Genomic DNA, 19,650 nt, shown 5'->3' on the forward strand with positions numbered 1-19,650 from the left:
AAGGTGGGAGGAGGAAAATTTAAAGGAGACATACAAGACAAGTTTTTGTACAGAGTGGTAAATGCCTGGAACAGGCTGCCAGGGTAGCAGTGGAAGTCAGTATGGTAAAGGTGTTTAAGAGACTTTTAGATAGGTGCATGAAAATTAAGGGAATAGAGAGAAATATACAGGCAGAAGAGGTTTTATTTAATTTCGTATCATGTTCCTTTCAGACATTGTGGGCCAATGGCTTGAATTTGCATTGTGCGGTTCTGTGTTCTACTTAATGGAAGTGTGTAATAATTTTCATTACTTCCTTTGTCTCACTAGGTAGCTGAGCTTAATGCACTCACCTCAATGAGACAGGTGCAATCTGGCAATAGGAAGTGGTGCCCAGCTACTGCAAGCACCTGCGGCACCTCATTATGTACAATGCTTGCAGTAGCTTGGGAACCACTTCCTGTTCCCTCCCCCTACCCCCCACCCCCACACACACCTCAACACCCAGCCCATTCTTCTCAGCTGCTTGTCCTTCCTGTCCCACCAGCATGTTATGCACTTGTTGGCTTTGAAGTGAACTGCCCAGCACCCTGAGGGGTCAGCTATAGGTCAGTAATACAACAACATCCCTGATCTCTGAACCTCCTGGTATAGTGCCTCAGAACAGTTAACTGCATTAAAGTTGCTGCATATGTTCATGCTGTTTGGACATCATCTTGAAAAAAGTAATGGCTTACATTTCTATAGCCCCTTCCATATCCCCCCTCTAGGTTAATCCAAAACACTTTATGGGCAATGAAGTACTTTTAAAGCATCATTCTTGTCATATAGAAAATGCTGTAGCCATTTATCAGCATGAAAACAACATTTATATTAGATTTAGTTTTAGATTTTGTACTCGTGGATTTTATTCATTATAATGGTTTAATAGCTGTTCATTATTTACTTAATTGTTTAAGCACAGCACATCAGATGACGTTACATAATAACTAACATCTTGAATGGCCTGTATCCTGGGGGTCATATTAATGGGTGACTATCCATTTGGTGTCTGCCTTTTTTTTCTTTTTAACGCGATGCTAAATGTAGCTTCCTGGGAACATGCCTCTGCTAAGCTTGCACTCCTTCCGTTCCCCCTCCCACCTTCTTATTCTGATTTCTTCCCCCTTCCCTCTCCAGTTCCGATGAAGGGTCCTCAGGCATTTGTGTGTGTGTGTGTGTGTGTGTGTGTGTTACTCAACGTTTCCATTACCTGCAGAATCTCTTGTGTGTAGATGTGCTTCATTTTTACAGATGGGCCTGTGTTAAAAGTCAGAATTTAATGTTGAGAAAGATTCTGGGGATGGCTTGCCTCATGGTCTTTGAAGTAGTGCTGTGGGATCCTTTCCATTCACTGCTGACGGTGCAGCACTCCCGCAGTGATCTTGATAGGTCTTTAGAAGAGAGTCATGGCTGGCAGAGTGAGGGTCAGCCAGCAGTGGGAGGAAATGATTGAAGCACAGGAGCAGTGGGCAGCAGACTTGAATGACTATTACAATGTGAAGGTTGGAGGCCCTAGGGCTTGTGTAGATGAGAGGGTGGAAAAGGGGCCTGTTTTATTGTTGTTATTCTTTGTGTATTATTTGCGTGTTGTTCTGGAATGTGTGGTGACACCTGTGGGTACAGGGTGCCCCCTTCACTTCCTTCAGCTGTGTTGGCTGATAATGCAAACAATGCATTTCACTGTATAGTTCAGTATATGATAAATAAATCTAATCTACCCTTCCTGTCAGCCAACAGCGCAGTTATCTACTGTTGAAATGTATCAATGGAGATCTTGCATTAGGCAATCAGTTTTGCCCTGCTGTTCATAATGACTTTGACTTGTCAACAGAGAAAGGTGGACGGATATTCACCCTTATTTACCAGTACTGGACGCATGGGCAAATGTAAACAACTATCTATATTAAACTTCACCCATTTGCTGCTCTCAAATTCAATGGGACCAAATGCACATCAGATAGAAATTAAATGTTATTGACCAAGGAAACATTCCACCCCCCATGAGCTTTTATGTAAATAGCATATTTATTTAATTAGGTAAATTTGCATTCCTAGCTACTTTGGTCAGATATGAACTCACATAACTGGATCATTAGCCCAAGACTCGTGGTGCATGTCTAGCAGCTTAACTGCTGTACTAACATGCCCATGACAAGTAGAGATTGCATCACATTTACTTGAGAATGCTTTTGAAAGTGATTTGTTTGCCCTAGCCACCTTAACTCCAAAGAATAGCACAATCAATTGAGGCCTGCATTGCATTGTAAATACAGTACTATCTTATCAAGGTTTATGGTATGTCACTAGAAAAAACTCAAATCTGGAAGCACACAGTAGATCAGGTAGCATCCACAAGGACAGAAACAGTTAATGTTTCAGGTCAGAGACCCATGATCAGAGCTGGAAAGGTAAGAAAACAAGGCTACTTTGCTGGGTAGAAAGGAAGAGAGCTGGAGAGAACAGATATAAAGTCTGTGATAAGTTGTCAAGGTTGCAATAGTTTTAAAAATTGGCAGTGAAAGGCAGAATTGAAACTGAAACAAAGTTAAAACCATATCTGTGGAGAGAAACAAAAGGCATTTGGTAACCTGATAAATTCAGTATTAAGTCCCAAGAGTGATGAATACCCATATAGAGGACGAGGTGCCATTCTTCAAGCTTACTTTGGGGTTAGTTGGAGCAATATAGAAGAGAATAGAAAGAGAAATCATTGTAGGAATGGGAGACAGAATTGGACTGACAATTGCAAGTAATGACCCATATTTGTCTCTGCAACAGATATGGTTGTGCTTTTCTATTGGAATCTGTTTGTTCTTTTTCACTCCCACTCTCATCTTTTCTTCAAAGTAACTGACAACTTGGTTCTGTACCCCATCACAGACAGTTCCTCTGTACTCCTCCCTCCCCTTTTCTGCTACTTAAAACATGTAACACACACAAAATGCTGGAGGAACTCAGCAGGTTAGATGGTGTCTGTGGAAAGGAATAAACAGTCGATGTTTTGGCCCAAGAACAAAAGTTGACTGTTTATTCCTGTTCATAGATGCTGCCTGACCCGCTGCATTTCAGCATTTTGTGCATGTTAATCTGAGGATTTCCAGCATCCGAAGAATCTTTTGTGTTTATAACTTAAAATGTGACAGCTTTTCCCTTTTCAGACTCTGAAGAAGAGATTTTGACCTTGAATGTTGATTTTGTTTCTCTTCCCATTAATGCTGCTCAACCCACTGAGGAGCTTCCTGCATTTTTTGTTTTGGATTCTGTACAGTTACAGTAATTTGCTCCATTTACAGTTCTTCATCTGTGAGGCAGCTATGTTGCTATTGAGAAGCTAGCACTCTTACTGACACTGGGTCTTGAGTGTAAATCCTGCAATCCCCACCAGCTGTAGGAATAGATGAGGTTTTTCTTGTGTTGCTTCCAAGTCTCCAATCTCTTTCCTTCCCTACTCAATACCATTCCATGTGTCTGGAGAAAATGGAGAATATAACATGGACCATTTGGCCCATCGAATCTCTGCTGACCATCAACACCAACTTATGCCAAATCCAATTATTTATGCTCTCTATATTCCCTTCAGCTTCCACTGATCCTACCACCCACTACACACTAGGGACAATTTACAATTAGCCTTCTGTCCCACTAATTTTTAGAAACTGGAGCACCCGGGAAAATCCACTTGGTAATGGAGAACCTGAAAGCTCCAGATGGACAGCATGGAGGTCAGGACGGAATCTGAGTTACTGAGGCAGCAGCTTCCTCAGCTGCACATTAATACAAAAATCAACAGAGGAAAACGTAACATTTCCTGGAGCTACAGTTATGACTAGCCAGCTGGTGGTGTAGTGGCATCAGCACCGGACTTCAAGGTGAATGGTCCCGGGTTTGAATCCAGCTGGCCCCTTGCACATTTTCCATCTGTGCGGGGTTGAGCATCGAGCTAACAACTCGGCCTCATTAAAAAAACAGACAAATGCTAAAGATATGGCAAAAAAAATGCCACCAGATGCGCCACAAGGCACAAAAATGAACAACAACAGTTGTGCCTAAACAAAGGTGTCTTTTTTAAGGTGTTTTTTTTTCTTCATATGACTGAAGCAACACTGCTCAAGCATATGACTTCATATGTCTGTTTGCACACAGACCTTGGGAATCAAAGCTACAGCCTTTGACTGAACTCAGGGTTTCGAGAGTCCCTCTGGAGGCTGAAAGTTAGACAACTTTACACCTGTGGCTGGGTGCCATTGGTCAGCAAGAAAGGAGAGGAACAATGGCTGAAGGAAAACACACACAGATATTCCATGCAGAGGCAAATGCATTAATCAGCGTTCACTTATGAGCCAAATTCTGTAACCACATTATCTCGCGTACACCAATAAACTTTGAGTGTCTCAATGTACTAATAATTGATTATCATGTCATTCATTACCACAAATATAGACGTTAACTTCCTGTTAGTAAAAGATAATGTGCCGCTACGTAATCCTTCATTTGTATCGCTGTTGGAACTTGAATTGGACGAAGAGCTTTGGTCCTGACTTTCCAGCTTAGCTTGATTGCTGTCTATTACTGCCAGTTCTGAATGGAAAATATGTCATTATTTGTGTAGCCCTTTGCAATAGTATGACAATTCATGCCACCACTTTATCTGCTCCAAGCCATATGCCGGCATCACTTTGGAGAGTCTGGTACTAGTTCTGCAGGAGGGAAACAAAGAAGGTTACTGTTAACATTTTTCTCATCATTGATTCAATTTTTTTTTAACAATTTACTATTTAATTAAAGGGTTACTGTATGACAAACATCTGATGGCTCCAAAAGGCCTTGATAGAGTAGATGTGGAGAGGATGTTTCCAATAGTGAGAGGGTCTAGGACCACAGGGCACAACCTCAGAATACAAACATGTCCCTTTAAAACAGAGATGAGGATGAGTTTTTTGCTAGAGGGTGGTGAATCTGTGGAATTCATTGCCTCAGACAGCTGTGGAGGCCAAGTCATTGGGAATATTTAAAGAGGAGGTTGATAGGTTCTTGATTAGTAAAGGCGTCAAAGGTTGCCAGGAAAAGGCAAGATAATGGGGTTGAGAGGGATGATAAATCAGTCATAATTGAATGGTGGAGCCTACTTGATAGTCTTAGTGGCCTAATTCTGCACCTACACCTATTGCCTAATGGACATAAGATATCCAAGTCAAAACCACATAGGATGGTGCAGTGTTTACCCCCTGTAGCTTGTGTAGATTTGTTGTTGGGCATACTAATTGGGAGCATTTTGGCATGGCCTTCGTCTCCAAATCAGAAAGTTGTGGTTTCAAGTGCTGTTGCAGATACCCAACCATAAAAGCCTGGGCTGACACACCAGTGAGGCTCTGAGGGACTGCTCCCAGCATTGGAGACAGTGTCTTTGAATGGCACATTAAATCAATACTCTGTCAGGTCAAGGTAGAAGGTCCCTTGACACAAAGGGGTTAGCCCAAGAGATTTATTCCCAGGTGACACCACTTAAAAATGATGATCATTTATCACATGGTTTGTGCTGATCTACAATATTTGTTAGACCATCAGACATAGGAGCAGAAATTCGGCCCTACAGGTAGAAATGGGAATAATGCCTTTGGAACTAAGAAGGATGCAACTGATGGCAAACTACTGGGCTAACTTGCAGGGGCACAATGATTCTCACCCTACTAAAGGAGTGTTGCAGGAGTGCTGGGAAAATGGGAGGTTTCAGAGGGATACCTTTAGTCGGGTAGGGAATGATATCGCGAAAGAATGTGGAGTATTTGATCTGAGGATAAGTCCTTCAGTAGTTTATCCGGTTGTAGCTCCATGGAAGCTTGTATGGCCTGACATAGACTGGCATTTGTTAGAGGTAAAAAGGAAAGAAAGATATAAAACAGATTTGGTAAATGCATTTAACTGTCATGTGATGGAAAAGTATAGTGATTATACTCACATTTATACGGATGGTGCGAAGAAACCTGCAACAGGAGTGACAGGGTTTGGGGTGGTCATACCAGCAAAAGAAATTGGAATCAGCAGAAGAACATCTAATAAATTAGGAGTGTTTACAGTGGAGATGCTGGTGGTGTTGGTTGCGTTGCAATGGGTGCAGAAGGCCAGACAAGTCAAAGCATTGATATGTTCAGATTCATCCTCAGTTCTAGCAAGTTTAAGGTCTTTTCACACAAACAGTCGGCAAGATGTACTTTATGAAGTCCTTCAGTTAGTTACAAGAATTGCAAATCAGGGAGGTCAGGTAAAATTTCTATGGGTTCCAGCACATGTAGGGGTGAAGGGGAATGAGAGGGTGGATGAGTTAGCAAAGAGGGCGTTAAAGAAAGAAAATGTGGAAATGCACTTTAGTATCAGTAAAGCAGAGGTTAAATGTGTAATCTGGGAAAAAGTCAACCGAATGTGGCAAGAAAGATGGGAAAGGGAGGCATTTATATCAAATACAAAAGAGTGTTGCAGTTACTAGGGTAGGTAATGGAAACGGAAGAGAGGAAATTGTGTGGACTAGGTTAAGGCTGGGGCATTGTGCATTAAACAAAACATTGAAAATGATAGGGAAACACCAGACAGGATTGTGTGAGGAATGTCAGGAAGAGGAGTCAGTAGAACATGTAGTTTTGTGTTGCAGGAAGTATGGGATACAGAGAGAGATGATGAGAAATAAATTAAGGGAGCTGGGGATGCAGGAATTCACATTAAAAGGGTTGCTGGGCATGAGTGAGAGAGCACAAGTCCGGGTATTTTTAGTGTTTTTAAGGGGTACAGGGATTTTTTATAGAATATGACGAATAAACAGGAATAGGATACTAGGATGGTCAAAGATGGGAGGGTGAAGTGTAGGTTTGTGTGTGTGTGTGTGTGTGTGTGTGTGAGATTGGGTGAAGGGATTTAGAATGTATGTCTAGTGAACATTCTGGAGCAGAGGGTGGCGGTAATGCACCATTAAGCTGGATGCCAACCGCCGTAAAACAAGATACAGACAGGCAGGAGCAGAAATTGGCCATTTGGCTCAACAAGTCTGCTCCATCAAGTATTGCCAAGCCGACATTGCATGAAGTACTTCGTTGGCTTGCAGCACTTTGAGATGGTAAGAGGCTATGAAGGGAAATAAGAGGTGGCGAAGGGCGCTTTGGAAATGCAAGTCTTCTATTTTTTTTTAATTTAGTTCTTCTGATGTGCAGCTTCCATTCTCCTTCCTTTCCTTCTCACTCTTGTCAGAGGCACTGGTGTTTCCAAATGTGAATGATGTGGTAATAGCATGAGACATGATACCTCCATGAGCCAGAGGTCTTGTTTGATGGTTGCAAAGCTTTTTAGAAAAAGAAAAGAAAAAGTCATGGAGAGGCTGTGAAGAGTTCTTAAAAAAGGAAATCTGTCTGTGTTTCTCCATTCAGAGGTCAGGAAACCAAGTGCTGGGGATTGAATTGAATTGAATTTAATCTTACATCCCTCACATGCATGAACAGTAAAAATCTTTACGCTACGTCTCTGTCTAAATGTGCAATTTATAGTAATTTGTAATAAATAATACAAGTCGACTTTCACTAATCCGGCAACATTGGGACCTGAGGAGTGCCAGATTAGTGAAAATGCTGAATTACAGAAAGATCACATTAAGCATAATCAGTGCCGGATTATCGAAGGAACCGGATTACAGGTAGTCGGATTAGTGAAGGTTGACCTGTATGTACAACAGGACAGTCAATATAACATAGAAATACAATTGTATCAGCGTGAATTAATCAGTCTGATGGCTTGGTGGGAGAAGCTGTCCCAGAGCCTGTTAGACCTGGCTTTTATACTGCAGTACCATTTCCCAGATGGTAGCAGCTGGAACAGTTTGTGGTTGGGATGACTTAGTTCCCCAATGATCCTTCAGGCCCTTTTTACGCACCTTTCTCTGTAACTGTCCTGAATAGTGGGAAGTTCACACCTATGGATGCGCTGGGCTGTCCGCACCACTCTCTGCAGAGAGTGGGATCCAAATCCTGAACTCAAGATGACGACAATGATTCCCATTTAAATTGGGTACTAAACATATTAAAATTCTAAGTATTACAAATGGATAATATCAAACATAATTTGACATCTAGCTACAATGGGAGAAATCTGGGCTGATGATCAGACGTTTGTTTATTCACACTTGTTGCCAAGCATGATCATAGTGAGTTGAATGGGCTCCTATGCTGTAAATTCCTATCATTTTGTAAGTTTGATTAATCAGTGGATTTTAGAAGAAAGGCGATATTCCCACTTGTTGAAGCAGCAATAAAGTAATCAGCCTAAAACCTGGATTGGAAAGAATTATGAAGGCTGAATAAGGAGAATTGTTTCAGATGCAGTAAGTTGTTATGAACTTGGAAGCCCTTTTGGAAATCATCCACTTGGTAATTTGTCTTGTTTATTAAAAGCATATGAGAGTTGTGCTTCTTCATTCGCCTTGCCAAAGATCACAGAATCACTGACCGAATGGTTCCTCTGCTTGTGGGATGATGGAGGTGCTAGTATAACATTTTATCCTGAAGAACTAGCAAGGCTAGGTCATTAACCTCGAATTCTCGTATTAATATTGATGTCCTCGTATTTGGAGTATTGTGTGCAGTTTTGGTCACCAAATTACAGGAAAGATATTAATAAGGTTGAAAGAGTGCGGAGAAGATTTACAAGGATGTTGCCGGGACTTGAGAAACTGAGTTACAGAGAAAGGTTGAATAGATCAGGATTTTATTCCCTGGAGCGTAGAAGAATGAGGAGAGATTTGATAGAGGTATATAAAATTATGGCGGGTATAGATAGAGTGAATGCAAGCAGGCTTTTTCCACTGAGGCTGAGGGAGAAAAAGCTGGAGGACATGGGTGAAGGGGGAAAAGTTTAAAGGGAACATTAGAGGGGGCTTCTTCACACAGAGAGTGGTGGGAGTGTGGAATGAGCTGCCAGATGAAGTGGTAAATGCAGGCTCACTTTTAACATTTAAAAACTTGGACAGGTACATGGATGAGAGGTGTATGGAAGGATATGGTCCAGGTACAGGTCAGTGGGACGAGGCAGAAAAATGGTTCGGCACAGCCAAGAAAGGCCAAAAGGCCTCTTTTTGTGCTGTAATGTTCTATGGTTCTATGTTCTATAATTTGCACAATTGAAATTTTTTCTATGCTGAAGACAAATGTGCCTGACTTTAGTTTAACAGGAAGTGGTTGGTTTGGACTATCACCCTGTGAGATGACACTCAACCTATTAAGAGACTTAAATCCAAATAATGGGGCAAGTTCTTTTACAAATATTTTTACAAGTATCTTTTACAAATGTTGAAAATATTTTTTTAAATTTATATGCAATTTTCAGCTACCTTTCTGCGGCATTTAGTACACTTTAGAATTATAATTGAAAGATTGTTGACTCTTTCCTCCACAAAGTTTGTCAAGATGATCGATACTTTAACACCTGGTCATCAAGGAATTATATGCAGGAAAACATTTGCAGAGTGAATTAAAATCCAGGCATCCATTCAATTCCTTCAATTATTCTAATCCTAGTCCTGCAGCCCTCCAAGATTTTTATACTTTTTCAATTCAGATGTTTTTCCTATTGCAGGTTTTCCTCACCACCAGTCCAACTTCTATCACTCCCCCACCTTCACCCACAGTCCCTTCCAAAGTCTGAAACCCCTCCTTTAACCTCTGGCCTTACCTTTACTCCCTTTAAAACACAATTTGTAATTTGGGCCTTGAATAAGTATCTGATCATCAGCCCACATTTCTCCCATTGTAGCGAGATGTCAATTTTATGTTTGATGTCACTCATTTGCAGTACTTAGCCTTTAAATATGTTCAGTACCCAATTTAAATGGGAATCATAGTCCTCTTGTGTTCAAGTGATTTAGAAATGCTTACATTATTCAAGAAATGCACAAATGTGGTGTGCACTAGTTAGTATGCATCCCCTAATCTTCTTTGCAAAGCTTTTAGCTGTTAACCACAACACCGATGTCTGCCCAGGTATGCACACAATCTGGGTGAAGTGTTTTAATCTCTCTGCTCAAGGCTGGATTTTGGGTGTTTTGGCACTTTAAAGAATCTTCAAGTACAATGCCATCTAAATGCTTCTAATTGACTCAGCTTTCCCATCTACACATAAAAAGAACATTTCTTACTCCTCTCTAAGAAGGTTAAACTCTTAAAATGAGAACAAAAATAATGTCGTGTATCATAGAAACATAGAAACAGAAAATAGGTGCAGGAGTAGGCCATTCGGCCCTTCGAGCCTGCACCGCCATTTATTATGATCATGGCTGATCATCCAACTCAGAACCCCGCCCCAGCCTTCCCTCCACACCCCCTGACCCCCGTAGCCACAAGGGCCATATCTAACTCCCTCTTAAATATAGCCAATGAACTGGCCTCAACTGTTTCCTGTGGCAGAGAATTCCACAGATTCACCACTCTGTGTGTGAAGAAGTTTTTCCTAATCTCGATCCTAAAAGGCTTCCCCTCTATCCTCAAACTGTGGCCCCTCGTTCTGGACTTCCCCAACATCGGGAACAATCTTCCTGCATCTAGCCTGTCCAATCCCTTTAGGATTTTATACGTTTCAATCAGATCCCCCCTCAATCTTCTAAATTCCAAAGAGTACAAGCCCAGTTCATCCAGTCTTTCTTCATATGAAAGTCCTGCCATCCCAGGAATCAATCTGGTGAACCTTCTTTGTACTCCCTCTATGGCAAGGATGTCTTTCCTCAGATTAGGGGACCAAAACTGCACACAATACTCCAGGTGTGGTCTCACCAAGGCCTTGTACAATTGCAGTAGTACCTCCCTGCTCCTGTACTCGAATCCTCTCGCTATAAATGCCAGCATACCATTCGCCTTTTTCACCGCCTGCTGTACCTGCATGCCCACTTTCAATGACTGGTGTATAATGACACCCAGGTCTCGTTGCACCTCCCCTTTTCCTAAACGGCCACCATTCAGATAATAATCTGTTTTCCTATTTTTGCCACCAAAGTGGATAACTTCACATTTATCCACATTAAATTGCATCTGCCATGAATTTGCCCACTCACCCAACCTATCCAAGTCACCCTGCATCCTCTTAGCATCCTCCTCACAGCCAACACCGCCACCCAGCTTCGTGTCATCCGCAAACTTGGAGATGCTGCATTTAATTCCCTCATCCAAGTCATTAATATATATTGTAAACAACTGGGGTCCCAGCACTGAGCCTTGCGGTACCCCACTAGTCACCGCCTGCCATTCTGAAAAGGTCCCGTTTATTCCCACTCTTTGCTTCCTGTCTGCTAACCAATTCTCCACCCACACCAATACCTTACCCCCAATACCGTGTGCTTTAAGTTTGCACACTAATCTCCTGTGTGGGACCTTGTCAAAAGCCTTTTGAAAATCCAAATATACCACATCCACTGGTTCTCCCCTATCCACTCTACTAGTTACATCCTCAAAAAATTCTATGAGATTCGTCAGACATGATTTTCCTTTCACAAATCCATGCTGACTTTGTCCGATCATTTCACCGCTTTCCAAATGTGCTGTTATCACATCCTTGATAACTGACTCCAGCAGTTTCCCCACCACCGACGTTAGGCGTATCAATTGCAAAAAAAGTGTTTCACACTTAAAATGTGACATCAAATTTTGTTTGACAGACCCTTTTTAATTTTCCTGTGCTTTCCCGCTCTCTGACCCCTCCTCTCATTCCTCTGTAGACTTTGCACCTACTGACATAATACTTAACCTCCACTCACCATCTCTCACCCTCTCCCCTTTTCTCCTCCCTCCTTTACTTCCTCCTTCCCTCTCCATTTCACTCCACATGCTTTCATCCCCTCTCTCCGCCCTCTCTCCCCCTTCCTCTCTCTCTCTCTCCCCCTCCCCTTCCTCTCTCTCTCTCCACCCTCTAACTCCCCGAAGTATATTACACCCAAAAACTTACTTTTTGTTCTGTAATAGATGAAGCTGTATGTTTTACACAGCTGGATGCTAAACAGTAATGCAAAAGTGATGGGTTAGTTTGTTTCTTTGATGTTGAGTGAGGGGTAAATATTGACCAGGATATCAGGTGTGGATTGCGTTGAGTCATAGAGAGATGCAGCACCAAGACAGGCCCTTCAGCTCATCAAGTCCATGCCAATCATCAACCGGCCATTTTTACACCAATCGAACTTTTTTGCTGTTCAAATAGCATCATAGAATCTTTCAGGTCCAGCTGTCAGGAAGATGCTCCTAAGTTTAGCATTTCATCTGTCAGCCAGACTTCTGTGGTGCTGCAGTAAAGAAAGGGTAGATTTTTGCTAAATCCAGCAACCTCTGATCTCACAGCAAGGCTGCTGCCCAATGAGCTCTGGCTAAAACCTGGAAATTCGATGCATTGTCAGTTTGCTTTCCTATACATGTAGGCTAGCTTCTGTAACATCCCCATGCAAGCAGTGGATGAAGAACAGACTTACCCAGTACCGGGAAGAATCGCTGCATAGGATCCGGAGAAATTGGGGTGTTGGGCTCAGAGAGAAGGTGCCGATCGGATTCAGACTGAATTCGGCTGATAGTTGGTACTTTTGGTTTCACTTCTGAACTTTGCACTGGGATTTCCTCAAATACTGGATTCTCCACTCCTACAGCCTCACTATAAAGTGTAAAACCAAGGAGACTTAGCAGACAACATGTGATATTGGATCATCTATCATCTAATATCAGGCAATCTATTACATTAATAAATGAAGCAAAACATTTACTACAAGGTAAGAGCCCATTCAACTCATGTGATCACCCTGCTACCACCCAGTAAACATTACTTATGACAGTACCAATAGAATTATATTATTGTATATTTAATTATATGTCTTATATGCACTTATGTCAACTTGTACATCAACAAAATATTTTTTATTCTTTGTTAATATTATTGTGTTATTATTATTTGATGTTCTGTATGTGATACACGTTCTGAGCACCTTGGTTCAGACGAATATTATTTCATTTAGCTGTATACATGTGTATGGTTGAATGACAATAAACTTGAACTTAAACGAAGAAAAATATACATTCAGATTAGACCATCATCCAAGTTCTCAGCACATTGTCTCACAGGTAGCAGGAACTTACCGAGAAAGATATTTTTCAAAAGGTGAAAAGCCTCTAATCAGTCACCTTCCACCCCCCACCACCCATTCCACTATTCTTGCTAACTGACCTCTGGGCTAAGTAACCTCTCGTCAGTTCTTACAATCTGTGTATCTCTCAATTTGATACATGCAAAAAAACTGATGGATCTGTAATTCCCTGCTGTCACTTACAGAGTGTAATGGCTTTGTCTGGCAGGGTATCAGGGATCATGAAGCCTCATGAAGTCCTATAAAAAGATTAGCTTTATTTATCACATATACAATGAAATATGTCGCGTCAGATCAGATCTGTGAGGATTGTGCTGGGTAGCCCACGAGTGTTGCCACACATCCGGCACCAACATAACATGCCCATAACTCACTAACCCTAACCATACGTCTTTGGAATGTGGGAGGAAACCAGAGCACCAGCAAGGGAGATGAGGCTGAGTACAGGGCTACGGTAGGAAACTTTGTCACATGGTGTGAGCAGAATTATCTGCAGCTTAATGTGAAAAAGACTAAGGAGCTGGTGGTAGACCTGAGGAGAGCTAAGGTACCAGTGACCCCTGTTTCCATCCAGGGGGTCAGTGTGGACATGGTGGAGGATTACAAATACCTGGGGATACGAATTGACAGTAAACTGGACTGGTCAAAGAACACTGAAGCTGTCTACAAGAAGGGTCAGAGCCATCTCTATTTCCTGAGCAGACTGAGGTCCTTTAACATCTGCCGTACGATGCTGAGGATGTTCTACGTGTCTGTAGTGGCCAGTGCAATCATGTTTGCTGTTGTGCGCTGGGGCAGCAGGCTGAGGGTGGCAGACACCAACAGAATCAACAAACTCATTCGTAAGGCCAGTGATGTTGTGGGGATGGAACTGGACTCTCTCACGGTGGTGTCTGAAAAGAGGGTGCTGTCTAAGTTGCATGCCATCTTGGTCAATATCTCCCATCCACTACATAATGTACTGGGTGGGCACAGGAGTACATTCAGCCAAAGACTCATTACACTGAGATGCGGCACAGAGCGTCATAGGAAGTCATTCCTGCCTGTGGCCATCAAACTTTACAACTCCTCCCTTGGAGGGTCAGACATCCTGAGCCAATAGGCTGGACCTGGACTTATTTCATAATTTACTGGCATAATTTATATATTACTATTTAACTATTTATGGTTTTATTACTATTTATTATTTATGGTGCAACTGTAACGAAAATCAATTTCCCCCGGGATCAATAAAGTATGACTATGACTATGGAGGAAACCCATATGGTCGTGAGGAGAACGTATAAACTCCTTACAGATAGCAGGGGGAATCAAAGCCCGGTCTCATAGCGAGCACTGTAAAGCAATTGCGCTAACTGCTATGCTACTGTACTGCCCAATAATTATACACTGTAGTCTATAAAATTCAAACCTATGGTCATCTCCAATAAGAGAGAGTTTAACAATTTCCCTTTGATGTTTAATGGTGCCATTATTGTCAGGTCCTTCGCCATTTCAGGGACGACATTGACCAGAAACTTAACCGGATCATCTAAGTAAGTGCTATGGTAGTGTTGGGTATCCAGCTTAGTAATAGTATCCATCATGACCTGAGCTAACAACCCAAAATGCAAAGTCTGTTCCCCAGCTGTCTGGCCATCTGACTGTGGTTTAACACGTGGTCCACCTGATTGGCATCCATCCAGCACTCTGCACACTCATTCTCTGCAGCGTTAGTGCACCATGGTGACAGTGTGCAAAAGGCACTGCGGAAACCTGCCAGCACCTCCTCTGCAACACTTCCCAAACCCACAAACTCTATTACTTAAAAAAAAAAAGCAGCAGCTACGCCGGGTGACACCAGCACTTGTAGGTTCCACCCTGACATAAATTACCAATCTTTCATCGGCATTGACTCAAAATCTTGGAACTCCCCATATGAGAGCACAGGGTGAATGCCTTCATCACATCATCTTCAGAGGTCCAACACAATGGTTCAGTACCACCACATCCTTGAGGGCAATTAGTGATGGGGAATAAAAGCTGTCCATATCCCCAAAAGAAAAGATTTTTAAAAGTACGCGAATGAACTTGAATTGATCACAAATTGCTGATGGTAACTAATCCCAGTTTGTTGATTGAGGAACTACCCTCTGAGTGAATCAGTGTTGGGCTAAGGACCACACAGCACAAACCAAACCAGTGAGAAAGAGATGAAAGACCAGGACTAACTGAGCTTTGTGCCAGTAGACTCATTGACAAACAGCAGACCTGGATCTCAAGTAACACACACAAAATGCTGCAGGAACTCAGCAGATCAGGTCAGCATCCATGGAAGGGAATAAACAGTTGACATTTTGGCCCGAGGCTCTTCATCAGGACTAGGAAGGAAGGGAGAAGAAGCCAGAATAAAAAGATGGGAGGAGGGGAAGGAGTACAAACTGGCAGGTGATAGATGAAGCCAGGTGAGGGGGAAGGTAGGTAGGTGGGTTAAGCGTAGATTTGGGTGATGATCATTAGATAAGGTACAAGGCTGAAGAAGAAGGAATTTGACAGGAGAGGAGTGTGGGCCATGGGAGAAGGGGCACCAGAGGGAGGTGACAGGTAGGTAAGGTGAGAGTGGCCTCATTGTGACAGTGGAGAAAGCCACACACGGACATGTCAGAATGGAAATGGGCAGTGAAATTAAAATGGTTGACCAGCCACAAGGAAATCCTGCTGGATGCAGACAGAGCGAAGGTGCTCGATCTTCGATATTGTTCTGATGCAGGATGGTATGTCTCTTTGCCCTTGGTGGTGGAGGCTGCTGATTTTTGAAGTGCTGTTAAAAGTAGTTGAGTAACTGCAATGAGTTTTGCAAATAAGACACACTCTAACCACAGAGTGATGGTGGTGGCTGGGATGCCAGGCAGTTGGATTGCTTTGGTCTGTATGGTGATGAGCTGATTAAAATTTGTTGGAACTCCATGTATTCAGGCAGAGCAGGCAGTAGCACATTCCTGACTGGTGTTGTATAGATAGTGAATAGACCTTGGGGTATCAAGAGGGGACTGACTTACTGCAGGATATCTGGCCTTTGAATAGCTTTTGCACGTGCAGTATTTGTGCGGGTTATGTGGTCAGTCAGCTTGGGTTTCTGGTCAGTTATGGCTGAGAGGACGTTGATAGTGGGAGATTCATTGATGGTGAAGCCCTTGAATATCAAGGGCAGGTGATTAGATTCTCTATTATGCAAGGTAGCATTGCTTCACAGTTTTTTAAAACAACTCATTCTTCCTTACCTGCTATAATGCAAAGTAATGGCCATTCAGCCCATTGAATGGCCTTTCCCTGCAGAGCAAGCTTACTCCAATTCTCAGTTCTCTGTTACCTATTCTGTCTCACAATGCCATCAAATTCCTTCCAAATCTCCTGTCATCTACCTGCACTACAGATACTTAACTACCACTTAACCTACCAGAAGGCTTTTGGAATGTGTGAGGAGACCACAGCACACAGAGGAAACCCACCGTGTCACAAGAGAACATGCAAACTCCAAACAAAATGAACCCACTGTCAGGAGTGAACGTATGTTTGTAGGTTCCATGGCATGTGAAGCAACAATACTAATTTGCTGCAGCCCTGTGCTCCACAAATTAACAGCCAGTCAAAGACCTTGCCTAAACATTATCTAGATCTTGTTGCGTATAGGCCTGGGGTGCTTCATTTGATGAGAAGTACAATCATTAGTGGACATCCCAAGTTCTATTCTTCTGAGGCAATGAAACATTGTTGATGAAGAACCTTATCTTTGGCACTTCTCTGGGGGAGTTCTCAGTGATGCCTTAGGTTTGGAATGATTGACATCCAATAGCCACAGGCATCTTCCTCTGTGCAAATATGAATCTGACGAATGAAGAGTTTTCCCTTGGTGTTCATTAATGTCAATTTTAACAGAGCTCTTAGGTGTCACACTTGCTCAAACGTGACCTTAATGTCAAGGGCAGTCACTCAGATCCTATCTGTAATTTTGGCTCTGGTCCACATTTGGACAAAAACTTCGATGAAGTGTGGAGTTTCATTGTTCTGATGAAACTAAATCTGGGATTCAGTGAAGACATAAGAGATGTGGGACTGGAACCTTGAGCAAAAAATAAACTACTGGAGAAACTCAGGATCGAGCAGAATCTGATCCAGGGTTTTGACCTGAAATGTTGCCTGCCCTTTGCCTCCACAGATCCTGCCTGACCCACTGCATTCCTCCAGCAGTTTGTTTTTCTGCTTGGAGATTCAGTCAGCTCTTTATTGGAATGTTAAGGTCCGTTTGTTATCGACCGAGAATAGATGGATATTACGGTGATTAGATCTGTCCTACTTTGTCAGGACATTTCACACCTGAGTTACTTTCCATGTTGTTAGGTGGACGCCAGTGTTGCTCCTTCATACCACCCCCTTCCCCCACCCCAGAACAGCCTGGCTGAAGATTGCATTAGTTCCAGAGTACTGGACTTCAATACTACAGCTGATGTGTTGTCTAGTCTCATAGACTTTACATAGCCAGTGCTGATGCCTTTTTCCTGACAACTCATTGAGTGATTCAAGTTGGCTGAAGATTGGCTTCTGTTTTGGTTGGGATCTCAGAAAGAAGATATGACAGAGCTCTTTGATTTCACACCTAGTCAAATGTTGCCTTAACGTCATGGGTAGGCCATCTCCACACTCTGACTACCCTAGTGTTACCGCACCTTCATGGTGCCAGGAGAGAAATAAAATCCTGCAGATTTATCTACTACTCATCCATGTCCTTCTAGCACATGACCAGCTCCCCCAGTGCTATCAGCACCACATAATCTTTGACCACAGAGGCTCATTCTGATTTCCAGTTGTGGAACCTTTACACACACTTGAATGATCTGGTAAAGTGAAGGAAGACAATCTCAATAGCTTAAAATAAATTTTAAGCTGGGGAACTCACCTGTCCAATCGGACAAGCTCGTGGGCTCCTGCAATAAAAATAAGATCAGGTAAGTAAATGCTGAGTTTTTCCAAATTCAATAGAAATAACAATGTCAATATTTTACAGCTATGTTGCATGTACAGTATGGTAGTGGATCATTTAACACGTGACCTCATAGAAAGATGTAGGTTCCATACAAAGCCTCTTCGCACCGTCTGTATCTAATGCAATCTTCCACATCTCCTTGTTAGCTTACATGATTTTCCCTTCCAAGCATCGTGCATGGTTAAGGGTTTGTTGTATCAGAGAGATTTGGTGATGTTGATGCTATCACTCTTGTACTAGTGTGGCTGCGTCATGGAGCGGCGTGAAGGAAAAGGAGTAGGAAAGTGCAGTCTGATATCTGATTAATATCAGCAGTAGCTGGAACTTCTGAAATTCTTTTGTCAAACCCTGATTTTCCTGGTGGGGGACATCACCTTTAAATTATGCTGACGATGTTCGACTTTCTCTGACAATCAAACCACAAGCTCTGGTGGTTTGATTCTAAGTTGACACTGCGGAATAAGATTGTGGAGGTGCGGCCCTACAAAATGAGTTTTGTTCCACAGCTTCTACTTGAAGACATGAGGAGTAGCAGCAGGGGATGCCCTCCTCACTGATTCTTTGAGTCAGCTCTCCAATTTAACAAGGGAAAATGTTTATCGCAGCAGCTTCCTAACTGGTCCCCATAACCCCTCATGACCTGATCATCAAAAATCTATCAGACAGGCCTCTTTATTGACTACACCTGTGACAAGGGCATAGAACAAGCTCTGTCTTAAATAGCAGATTCATCTACCTAAGGCTATGCTCCCTTGTTCTATATTCTAAAGAGTGTGGAAGCAGTCTGTTAGCACTGCCTTGTTAATCCCACCAAGATTTCTTCCATTTGGAATACCTCACTTTTTTGTCCATTTCATTGGTTTGATCCCTCTCAACTCGATGTCTCCTCAACCTTCTTCCCAGTGAATAGGCTATTTGGTTGGCTAATTTAGGTGTAAGTGTAACAGGCAGTGCATGAGGTCTTGCAAGGTGAGACCGGCAATGTATCAGTTATTGCGGGACAAAAAAAATCTGCTAATGCATGAGACGTTGCAGGTGAGGCTGGCCATGTGCGAAGGTTGATTGTGAGAATGCTTTTTCATTATGGGGCGAGTCTGAGATTGCTGCTTCATTATTGGGTGGGTCTGCAACTGTCAGTCTCGGCAGAGGATGTGAGGGGAAGTAATTAGTTGTTGCAAGCTGCACCTGGCAATGACTCAGACACGGGGAGCCAAATCGGAATGTGTGATTGTTGTAGCCAGGTACATCTGGATGCACATCACGCTTGGTGGGGTATCTGTGTTGCAGGGTGAGTCTGAAAAGGTGCAAGTCATGCCAGGGTGAAGTCTGATAGTCCTCTGTGGATTATCTTTGAGACAGTGTCATTAATACAAAAAAAAACCCTACATCCTTGTATATACTTAGCAAAGTTGCTATGCTGAAGAACTGATTTTTATATTGTTGCTTTGTAATTTTTTTTAATTACTGCTAT

General features: G+C 42.5%; 2 protein-coding genes across 11 annotated transcripts in view; one reads left to right on the forward strand and one right to left on the reverse strand.

The window, feature by feature from the left end:
- Positions 1-19,650, forward strand: part of cdh23 (cadherin-related 23) — a 1,156,658-nt gene that overhangs the window by 929,692 nt on the left and 207,316 nt on the right. The window lies entirely within an intron of this gene.
- The window catches only part of vsir (V-set immunoregulatory receptor), a 126,540-nt gene continuing 107,357 nt past the window's right edge, over positions 468-19,650 (reverse strand). For 2 of the 3 annotated variants that reach the window (XM_072282621.1, XM_072282619.1), the window contains exons 5-7: positions 18,093-18,120; positions 12,497-12,672; positions 468-4,718 (exon numbers count right to left, since the gene is read on the reverse strand). In XM_072282621.1, the coding sequence (XP_072138722.1) occupies positions 4,693-4,718; positions 12,497-12,672; positions 18,093-18,120 (230 nt within the window). In that variant the 3' untranslated portion in view covers positions 468-4,692. Of the gene's footprint in view, positions 4,719-5,977; positions 6,003-12,496; positions 12,673-18,092; positions 18,121-19,650 lie in introns of all 3 variants that reach the window. The other variant, XM_072282620.1, reaches the window with a different exon arrangement.

The sequence above is a fragment of the Mobula birostris genome, chromosome 18, assembly GCF_030028105.1.
Source record: "Mobula birostris isolate sMobBir1 chromosome 18, sMobBir1.hap1, whole genome shotgun sequence".
Classification (NCBI taxonomy): domain Eukaryota; kingdom Metazoa; phylum Chordata; class Chondrichthyes; order Myliobatiformes; family Myliobatidae; genus Mobula; species Mobula birostris.